Source organism: Citrus sinensis, chromosome 9, assembly GCF_022201045.2.
Source record: "Citrus sinensis cultivar Valencia sweet orange chromosome 9, DVS_A1.0, whole genome shotgun sequence".
NCBI classification, from domain to species: Eukaryota; Viridiplantae; Streptophyta; class Magnoliopsida; order Sapindales; family Rutaceae; genus Citrus; species Citrus sinensis.
The window spans coordinates 9319891-9331547 of NC_068564.1; the positions used below are offsets into that span (position 1 = coordinate 9319891).

At 34.6% G+C, this 11657-nt stretch overlaps 1 protein-coding gene across 4 annotated transcripts; it reads right to left on the bottom strand.

The window, feature by feature from the left end:
* Nucleotides 1-4112: 4112 nt before the first annotated feature.
* On the bottom strand, nucleotides 4113-7432 carry LOC102616369 (receptor-like protein EIX2). 4 transcript variants are annotated; one of them, XM_052433168.1, is made up of 3 exons: nucleotides 6976-7420; nucleotides 4413-4665; nucleotides 4113-4254 (listed from the first exon to the last, which is right to left on the bottom strand). In XM_052433168.1, exons 1-3 carry the CDS (start codon nucleotides 7283-7285, stop codon nucleotides 4239-4241), a joined length of 579 nt encoding a protein of 192 aa, XP_052289128.1. In that variant the 5' UTR covers nucleotides 7286-7420; the 3' UTR covers nucleotides 4113-4238. The 4 variants fall into 4 exon arrangements, 2 of the variants coding, with proteins under 2 accessions (XP_052289128.1, XP_052289127.1); XR_008051568.1 differs by having other exon boundaries at nucleotides 4413-7432; XR_008051569.1 differs by having other exon boundaries at nucleotides 4399-7432.
* Between the last annotated feature and the right edge of the window lie 4225 nt (nucleotides 7433-11657).

Sequence of the window (11657 nt, forward strand, 5' to 3'; positions counted from 1 at the left end):
TGAAAGGATTTAGTATGCTTAAGTATTAAAGTGAATTAAATTTAAAATGCAATAAACATACGTTAAAATTCTCTTGCATACAATTGCAATTGAGACATCTCTTGCCTAGATCAACAATTGAGATATGTTTTTTGGCTCCCCGAATCGGTCACTGGATATGTTCATGGTCAGATGGTATATTTGCCTATATAATAGGAAATATGTGGTTGTTTATTGTTTCTTCATTCACTACATTGTTGTTTTGACGTCGTCCCCTCATGTTCGAGTAGGAAAAGTTAGACGGATAGGTCGCCCATGATAGGCCAACCCGACCCAACCCACATATGGTAATTGCTAAGCAGCCATCTACTATTTTATTAGTTTTATTGGGAAGTTGATTTTAAATCAACTTTCCTAACCTTAGCCTAAAAATATTCCTCCCTATTGAAAAAATTTCTTGGCCTAAAATCTCTTTTTCTTAATATTGAACCAAGAACATTGAACAACCAATTGGAAAAGCATTTATACTGTGATCAAAAGGAGAATTTCCACCTGTGATTTTCTTCCTGTCACTAATGTGATCCAACATTTGATCATTCCTCTACTTGATTTGTGAAGAAAGGTAAGCTCTTGAATCCTTTTTATGGCCAGCTACCAGGATGATAATAATTTTGTGCACTATGATGTTATGTTATGAACAATGCGGGGTGCGATACATTGAATGATGATAAGAAAGTTCTGACTATATATTTCAATGCTTGTAATGAATCCATCACTTATGCCAAATGATAAAATGATTATTTTAATGTTTAATTTTTAAGATTAATAGCTGTTAAAAATTGTTAATAAATTTTTAAGATTAATAGCTGTTAAAAATTGTTAATAAAATTGTTGAATTAATGGCTCATCAATCGTCTCTAACATTTTACAGACTGATTAAGGATGTGGGTTTTGGCCTTAGAACACAAAAGTTCTGTTGAGAACCTTGGGATTACTCTATTTCAATTTTGTATTTAAAGATGTTTTTTCTTTAAGAGGGACTTCTTGTGTTTATTATTTTTTTGAAGTACAGTACTAACTATGATGGTGTGAGGTTTCATTCTAAATTTGTCTTGTGCTTTCATGGGTACATTTGGGGTGTAACACATGTTCTTTAAGAAAGTAGTTATTATTTATTCAAACAATATTGGGTTACTTTAAGAGATATATCCTAATAATATTATATATATATATGAGTAGTTTTCTGGTTATGGATTTTAAAGTGCGGGAAAGTTCGGGAAAGCTTTAAAACCACACGGCTTTAAAGGCTTACAGTTTTAAGCCTTTAAAACTATGCGGTTTTAAAGGTTTCCCGCACTTTCCTGTACTTTAAAATTTCTGACTGGAATATTTCTCTCTCTCTCTCTCTCTCTCTCTCTCTCTCTCTATATATATATATATATGAGAAATGTTCTATATATATGAGAAATGTTCTAGTCAGGAATTTTAAAGTGCGGGAAAGTACGGAAAACCTTTAAAACTGTAAGCCTTTAAAACCATGTGGTTTGAAAGTTTCCCGAACTTTTCCGTACTTTAAAATCCCTTACCAGAAAACTACTCTCTCTCTCTCTCTCTCTCTCTCTCTATATATATATATAGCGTTCATCACCTTCCCCCAGTTGATCAAAAGAACCCTTGAATTACATCTATTGTATAAGCCCATATTGCCCCCGTAAACTAAACCCGTTCCCTTGAGTTTAAGAATTTAAGTCCCTATCCCTGTAAATTTAATTGAAATGCCCCATTAACTGAAGTTGTTGGGAACTCTTATATTAAATTCATTTTTAATTTGTTCCGTCACATAAAGCGAATATTTTATACTACCTAAGAAGTTGAAGTAGCCATGTCCCCACGAACTACATATTTCACCGATATTTGTTTCTATTTTCTTTGGGCCATGGCAATGAAAATGCAATGCAATGTGCGTTAGTAACACGTTAGCTAGGGTCAGCTGGGTCTTGGATGTGATAGTATGTGATGATACTTTAGTAATTGATAAAAATTATGATAGAAAAGTTTATGTGCAAGAAATATTATATATATATATATATATATTGTAGTTTTCTAATCCGAAATTTTAAAGTGCAGTCTAAAAAATCTTTAAAATCGAGGGGTTTTAAAGGCTTACAATTTCAAACGCTTAAATCCTACGGTTTATGCATTTTTTAAATTCTAAATTGGAACATTTCTAATATATATATATATATATCTGTGTGTGTGTGTATATGTATGTATATGTATATGTATCTATATTACAGGAATGTTTTATTAGTTTTGTCTTTATAACAAAGTGGACTAATAATAAAAACATTAACAAACTGTTGATGCCAAAATCTGGATAAGTTGGTCAGATCTCAGATCCCTGCATCATCATTAAATTTGTTTGGTGGGAAGCTGATGATTAGTTAGCACCATGAGCAGATTTTCTATTAGCAGATGTTCTGTGAGCAGACAACCCATGAGTAGATAATCCATGAGCAGAGAACCCATTAGCAGACGATCCATGAGCAGATAACCCATGAGCAGAGAACCCATGAGCAGACGATCCATGAGCAGATAACCCATGAGCAGACGATCCATGAGCAGATAACCCATGAGCAGACGATCCATGAGCAGATAACCCATGAGCAGACGATCCCATGAGCAGACGATCCATGAGCAGATAACCCATGAGCAGACGATCCATGAGCAGATAACCCATGAGCAGACGATCCATGAGCAGATAACCCATGAGCAGACAATCCATGAGCAGACAACCCATGAGCAGATCCTGTGAGCCTGTGAACACAACCAACAGTCAGGAGGTGCCGGAAGTTTTTCCGGCAAGAACCCTCCGACGCTCAAGTCAGCGATTCGGGTCTTACTTGGAAAAACCCATACCACAATTCATGTGGCTTAACTATGATTGCTTTAAACAAAAAGCTTTTAAGTAAATTTAAAGGAAAAGAATTTGAAATAATCAATCTTAAAGAAATCACAGGCGAGAGAGAAATTTCTCAGTGGTAGAGAGAGAAAATTGTCCAATGGGTTCAGTTGCTTAGAGAGAGAGAGAGAGCTCCCAGAATCCCTTTCCTTTCCCTTCCTAGGGTTTTTATAGGAAACTATAGCGGTTTTCATCCACTCTCCTAGAATTATTAAGAAAACTATTAATTTTCAACCCACTAACAATATGGTCCCTAATATTTCGGAGAAAATGTTTTGACTGAATCATGCTTTCTGGTAACTTCCTGGTCGAGGTGACCAATAATATCCTGGTCGAGGTGATGTGCTCGTGGTCACCACATATTATTCTGGTCGAGGTGACCAATAATATCCTGGTCGAGGTGATGTGCTCGAGGTCACCACATATTATTCTGGTCGAGGTGACCAACAATATCCTGGTCGAGGTGACCAACAATATCCTGGTCGAGGTGATGTGCTCGAGGTCACCACATATTATTCTGGTCTAGGTGACCAATAATATCCTGGTCGAGGTAATCTGCTCGATCATTTGCTCATTTTTACTTTGAGAATAGCACGATAATATATGAGCAAACATCTTTATCTTGATCACCCTATTTCATTCCCTAAACACAAACCATAGATGCTGACTGATGAGCAAGAAGAACCATTTACAAGTTCCTTCAAGCACGTTCATCACAAATAACATAATCATCGTTCAAGTCAATTAGTCTTCTCCGAGAATGACATTTTAGTCCTTGATCAACATCGTTATAATGCTATCTACGTAGAAATATAATCAATTACTAGTTTGAATAAAGTAAGAGTAAATTCTTGTCAAGTTCGATCTCTTTGCTCACATTTTTTAACCATACAATGATCTTGCATCATACAAACTTCACCACCTACTTTGTTAATAAGATTATGGAATAGATTAAATATTACTTAACTAAATTTAATAATTTTTTCTTTTTTAAAAACTTTTTTTATTACTATCTACCTTTCCGGAATCAAATGGTGAGGAGCTAATGGATTTCTAAGCTACAGTGTTCTCCATAATTGCCTCTAATTGGGTGCAATAATTTTGATTCACTCTAGAATTTTTCCTAACGAAAGCATACAATTATTAACGCAGAGAGTGATGACGTACTAAAGAGAACCACAAACAAGTTTCTTTAAGCGTACACTCAATAATACATTGTGCATCATACGAGAGCACAGCTTTATTCTAGAAAGATTCCAAATATCAAATGAGCACTCTAAATAATAATGACAAGATGTCATCCCAGTGAGACCCTGCCAAAAAAAATAGTAACAATTAATTTTGCTAAACAAAAGCTTGGAAGAGGAAGGATTCAGGTTTAAGGATGAAGAAACTAAAGGCATATGTGAGAGCCAATAATCTTCGAATAAAACACACTTGACACTAAGGAGTATTACCGTTTAATTAGTACCTGAACTTTGTTTGCAGATTTGATTTATTCATAGCTGCTGCCGTATAGAGCCAATCTTTCATGCCTGTCAAGAAGTTGTAGTAACCATATCTCCACGACCTATTCAGCATTAAAGTTCCGCAGACTCCCCAGAATCCAACAAAGAAACCAAGAGTCAAACTCACGTAAAATCCGAGAGTTATAAATTGATTATCCTCATCTTCTACAGTGTTTGCATCATCATCTCTGCCTGGACTTGGAGTTGATTCTTCATCTGCACATTTATTTGGAAGTGGAAGGCCACAAAGTTCAAGATTTCCAGCATAAACTGAAGCATTAAAGCTTTGGAGCTGAGTGCCTAATGGGATTTTTCCTGACAAGCTGTTGTATGACAAGTCCAAGACACTAAGACCACTTAACAGAGAAAGGCTAGACGGAATGTTTCCCAAAAAGTGGTTTCTAGATAAATCCAGGAAATCCAATGATTTTAGCTGACCAATCTTTGGAGGGATTAGTCCAGTTAAATTGTTTCTTGAAAGGTTTAAGGCAGTCAACCCCACAAGATCCGTAATCTCCTCAGGAATTGCTTCGCATAATTTGTTACTTGAAAGGTCAAGGTACTTTACAAATCCCAAAGTACTTTTGTACTCGTGTTCACTTCCTTTCCATGTCAACAGAACATTGTCCAAGTATCTGAAATAGTATATATATCCGGGGACAACCAAGATTTCATTAGCCAACCCAATGATGGGATTGGAACTTTTTTCTTGGATCATCATTGAAAAATTACTGAAACACTTTGGTATCTTTCCTGATATATTGTTTAAAGAGAGATCCAAGACTTGGATGAATGCCAAATGGCATAACTGAAAAGGTATATTTCCATGAAAATTGTTAGATTTCAATCTAAGAATAATCAAATTTTGAAGACTTCCCCCTACGCATGTTGGTACCTCACCGAACAATGCATTCTTCCTAAGATCCAAAACTCTCAGTTTTGAACAATTCTTTAAAGATGAAGGCAATTCCCCGTTTAACCTATTGTTGCGTAAACTCAGTGTTTGGATATTATGTAGGAAGCCCATTGAGTCAGGAATTTTCCCGGAGAACCTATTGTTTGCCAAATTAAGAATGGATAGGCTATTGAAGTTCAACCAACAGTCAGGAAGCCTTCAAGATAATAAGTTACTCGAGAGATCGAAAATGTTCCATGTGTTTTTAACAATAGAACACAAGAAAGTAATTGACCCTGAAAACTTATTTTTAGAGAGATTCAAGAAGGTGGAATTTGAAGGAAGAGGTGGAATTGGGCCATCAAAGTTATTTGAACTGATATCTATAACAATATCATCAGACTTTAGAAGAGACAAATCAGGAAGTTTACCACTGATATGGTTGTTTGAGAGATTTAAAAAGAAGAGTTCAATGGACAGATCCCAAAACCAATCAGGGATAGTATCCGAGATTCCAATATTGGAGATATCAAGCGAAATAAGTTGATTTTGAGTTTGAAGCCAATTTGGAAAATGAGGTCCCATCTTGCAAGAGGCAAGACTTAACCATTTCAGTTGAAAAGCAGGAACCCAATCATGGCTTAATTTCAGAGTCAAAGAGTTATCAGCTAAGAACAACATCTGCAAGTTGGACATATTAGAAAAAAAGGTTTCAGAGATAACACCTGTGAATGAATTCCCATCAAGTGATAGAGTCTCAAGCTTGAATAAGTGACTGAGGCTTTTGTTTATGGTTCCATTTAAATGATTTTCTCCAAGTTTCAATACTTTCAGGGATGAAAATCGTCCAAGATCTGGTATCGGCCCCGTGATGTCATTGGCATATAAAGAAAGCCCCTCCAGTGAATTTACTGTGCATCCACTAGATAGATTTTGAATCAACTCAGAGAGCTGTCCACTGAGTTTATTGCGAGGCAAGTACAACTGATTTAAGCTACACATGTTTCCGAAGAATTTTGGAATCCCACCTTCAAGTTCATTAGAAGCGAGAGATAAAAGTCTAAGAGAAACCATGTGCTGGAAAGCCTCTGGAATTGAACCTTGTAAATGGTTAAAGCCAAGGTCAAGATGAAGAATATTCCTACTAAGATTGAAAAGCCAAGGGTATACTGATGAAGAGGGGAGATGGTTGTCAGAGAGATCAAGGGTCTCAATAGACGTACTCAAATTGAAGAGCCAAATAAATGAAGGATTGATAGGTGGAAGATAACACGAGCGTAGGACTAATGTTTTTAGGGAATGGAGCTGGGAAACTACCTGAAACCAATCACTAGATTTAGTGAGATTAATGCAACTCAGGTCAAGATGTCTTAAAGAAGAAAGATGAGAAAGCCGCTCTAGGCTTCCCACACTAAATAAATTAGAATTTTCGACGTTAAAATATTCAAATCCTGAAAGGTCCCGAAATGGATGAGGGATTTTTGATGAAGGTGTACCACAAGAAAGATTGAGGTACCTCAATTTGCTGAGGGAACCAATGAACTCGGGAACTGGGCTTCCACCGAAGTCATTTTTACTAAGGTCCAGATGTCTTAAACCACGCAATTTAAGCAGAGCAGGACTAATTTTACCTTTCAGGAACTTCCTTCGAGCAAACTCATGATCGGATGTTTGAAGATTAAGCACCTTGACATGGCCAGTTGTGTTGCTACAGCGGACTCCTCTCCATTTACAGCAATCTCTTTTACCATCTTCGCTTCCCCAGGAAGACAGAACGCCGTATTCATCCACCAGGCTCTGTTTAAAAGTGAGAAGCGCTTCTCTCTCCTCATCGATGCACCTTGTTATGTTATTAGAAGCACCAAGTCTGGGCTCCAATTGAAACAAAATCACAGAAGACAAAGCTAAATATTCAAGTAGAAGGAACAATTTGCATGACATTGTAGTTATCGTTAGCGTTCAGTATATATTGTTATAATAAAAAGATCTGGGATCCATGCTAATTTATACTGGGATTAATCTGAATTAATTATTGGATACAAGAAATATCTTCATTGACGGTTGATTAAATGATAAATATATCTGCATTAATTTGGATGCCATTATAGGTACAAATTTATATTGTTGTATCAAAAATTCTGGGAACCATGCCAATTTATATCGGGTATAATCAGCATTAATTATTGAAGACATGAAATATCTTAATTCGGAGGGTTGACTACTCCTCTTATAAAATCGTGCTGCGTGTACAATTCTCCACCATATAGACTAAATAATTTATGCGTGTATATCCCGACGTTGAAGCGGAAGCCGTTTGCCTTTTGATTTATGTGTGTGCATGTCCTTCTCAACAAGTCTTCGTTCAAATCAACAGGCTCTAAAAAATTAAATTTCTGAGAGTAATTGATGTCACGAAGTAAATTTTGAATCATGGACCAACAAATGGGCTATTACCAAAAAGACTCGTTAATTAATTTTATAAATCTGACTCACTCTGTGCATCCCAAGCAACTTTGACGTTTATTTATCTATTTTTTAAAAAATTTGAATAAACATGAATTATTCTGAATTCTAAATAAAATTAAATGTATAAATTTGAATGACATATTTATTTATCTTTTTATCTTAATGTCAGATAATAAGTATTAAGTTGTTTATTTTTTTCATCTTAAAAAGTCTAAAAACATTAGTTTTGCATTTGTACACTTACAAATCTTAAATGTTAAATAAGCCTCAATAAACATTAAAAAAAAATATTTTTATCATAACATAAATCTGGTTTAAGTGAATACAATTTTTTAATATTCTAAATTCGAACATTTTAATCAATTTTATTATAGTTTATGATGTATTATATGAAAAATATTCATAAAAATTGTATAGATAAACAATGCTAATTTGAAGAAAATAGAAAGGTACAAATAATAATAATTTGCCACTCTTTTATCATAAGTTATGGGGATGAACAATAGTGCTAAGTAGTAAATTTTATCTTAGGCAAGGATAAAAATATATTAATTAGATAGGGATATTAATTAATATATTTTAGAGAATATATTTAGATTTTTTATATTTAGTAAAAAGTTAAAAAAATGATTTTAATAACTTAATGACTTAATGATTTTAGAATTTTTAATAGATTGAAATAACAAACTTGATGACTTAACTAATTAAATTCAAAACAATTAAGTCCATAAGTAAGAAAAACAAATGCCCTCGTATTGAAGTATCAAATGAAGTTTCTTAGTTCATACATTTTTTGAAAATGCACGTAAGTGTTTTTATTTACCGTCTTGCCACTTTATTCAAAGGCATTATGGCATTATATTCTCAACTCACATCATCGTCCTGGAGCACCGTTGGATTAAAAGTAGAAACGATGGCTGTACGATGAACTAAATAACACCAGAAATTTCTCACTCTTAGTGGACCCCACGTTAGTATGAAGTGTTTCTTTTACACCAATAAGATTTCTCTAATATGTTTTTGTTATCATATAGTTATGGATTTTGTGACTCAACAGCATGGACTTCTCTTTTCTAGTTTGTAAAAAAGTTTGTGATCTAGTCCGGTATGTCGGGGTTTGAGTTTTTAGAAGTACTAATGCAGAAAGGAACTGTAGCATACGATTAAAGCCACACGTGGCTTGTTAAGCTGGAAGCAGCTAGCTGCTTGTTTCATTAAGGCCTCATGCATGCTTCACCAGCTGAATCCATTAGTGAGCAGCTCTTTATATATATATATATATATAATGGATTCAGCTGCAATGGAGAGCGAAGCAGAGACAGAGGATTTGAAACAAAACAAGAGAGAGAAAGAAAAGAAAAGAAGAAAGAAATGAGAGGCCGAGAGTGAAGGAAAAGAAAAAGAAAGTTTTAGGAATTGAAATCGGACAGTTAGAATTATATCTATTGGATTAGTAGGTAATAAATTTGTGACATTTAAGCAGTTATGATTTAGTTTACATTATACATATTAGTTTTTATATTAGTTCTACCAATTAATTTTTTAACCCTATTTTTTAGGAGAAATCCAAGTATCCAAGTGCCCCAACGAACCCAAAGTGAAACTAAATTTATGAGTGGATTACTATGTTAATATTATATATTCTGTGTAGCATTTATGTTTGATAATATGATTTTATATCGTGTTATGATTATATATATGTATATAATATTACTGATTGAGCCATGAGATGTGATAGCATGTGTACCTTTCTCGATAGCCATGAAAAGAAAAGAAGAAAGAAATGAGAGGCCGAGAGTGAAGGAAAAGAAAAAGAAAGTTTTAGGAATTGAAATCGGACAGTTAGAATTATATCTATTGGATTAGTAGGTAATAAATTTGTGACATTTAAGCAGTTATGATTTAGTTTACATTATACATATTAGTTTTTATATTAGTTCTACCAATTAATTTTTTAACCCTATTTTTTAGGAGAAATCCAAGTATCCAAGTGCCCCAACGAACCCAAAGTGAAACTAAATTTATGAGTGGATTACTAATGTTAATATTATATATTCTGTGTAGCATTTATGTTTGATAATATGATTTTATATCGTGTTATGATTATATATATGTATATAATATTACTGATTGAGCCATGAGATGTGATAGCATGTGTACCTTTCTCGATAGGCTCTGCATATGCATATTAAGAATTAGATTACTTTGCCCATGCAATGTAGTCAATTAAATTCTATTAGGTATTAAAAGGTTTGGTGCAAGTTTGTCATGTGTGCATGTACAATGTTTCATGTTTGCTTATGTATTATGTTTAGTGTGAGGTTATGTCATATGATTAAGTATAAGCACTAGTGCACTACTTTAATTATATATATATATATAATTGAATCGTTTCTGTAATTTCAAATCTTGACAAATCTTTAAACCTTCCTTGTTGACAAAACTGACTAGTTCACCATAAGTGAGCTCGTCATAAGGAATACGGTTGTTATACAAGGCTTTAATGGAATTCTTAAGCTTTTCTCCTAGTAGGGTAGGTAAACCTGCAAGGAATTTCTCCTTCCAAGTTATATGATTTGCATCATCCCTAAGGAAAAGTCTGGTGAAGAATGTGGTTTTATAGCTTTGGAATTCACTAAGTTTTCTATACCGAAGATTGTGTAGCAACTTAGCATTTTTATCTCTAAGGTGTGAAGGATCACCTATGAAATGAAGGGATATAGTCAGAATCAAGGTAGCAACTGCATCCTGAATCGGACTATTAAACTCATCAAGAATGGGAACTCAATTCTCATCTGTTTGAATAGAATCTAGAATATCTAATTGTTACTGTTTGGTGAGAAGATGATCCCACCAACCTTTAAGCTGGCCTGTAAACCCGGCTATGAGAATTTCTGCAATGGCTTTGTTAGAAGTTCCCGACTGGGTTTTATAGGCATTGGCTGCCATGGTCATCTGTTACAACAATCCTAGGATATTATATTCAGACATACCGTCAATATTCCACTCATAGACAGATGATGCATTAAATCGGGATTGGTTTAATGCACTGGGTCTATTGTCTATGGCCAAATAAGGTGGAGACTTGATAGTGGGTAGGGCTAATTCCCAATGGATTTTGTTGGCTTTAGGAGCTGACTCTTCTATGAAGGCTTCAACATCAGAAGAGGCTATAGACGTATTGTCCTATTCTAGTACACCAATCTTGCTAGACTGGGCACTATCAGGGGCAATTTGAACCTTACTAGAAGAAGAAGAAGCAGGTTCTATTCTGTATAGTTGTTCTCTAATGGCTTTAGCAAAATCTAATTTTGACTCTTGAACAAGCTTTTGACTAGTTTTTGAAACCTGAAAAGGTTTGAAAATAGGCTCTTTAAGCTTTTTGTCAGAATCTGATTTTGAAGTAACTGGCTTTGCTATAGGAGAAACAGCTATGGTTGACTGCTGGAACTGGTTCTCTATTCTAGTCAACTGCTTTCCTATTGTATTTAGATTAGCATCACAGAAATTATTCTGTTGAATAATGCTATTTAAATCTGTTTCTGGATCTTTATGGATTTTATAAGGAGAGGCTTTAATCTCAACAGGAGGTTCTCCATGGTCAATGGTTATACTCCAAAGAGGTGGATGCTCAGATTCTATGGTTCTACCACTTCCAGAAAGATTCCACTCAGTGGTTTTTAATTGATAATATAAAGCCAAAAATGGAAATGTCGTGGGAGACAACATGATTAAGGGCATCTTTTGCTTTATCTGCTTTTGCTGTAGCTTCACATGCGTGGTTGGTAAGATGAAACTTTTCAACTTTAAATAAAGCTGGGTGAAGAGACATGTGTGCTCTCACTTG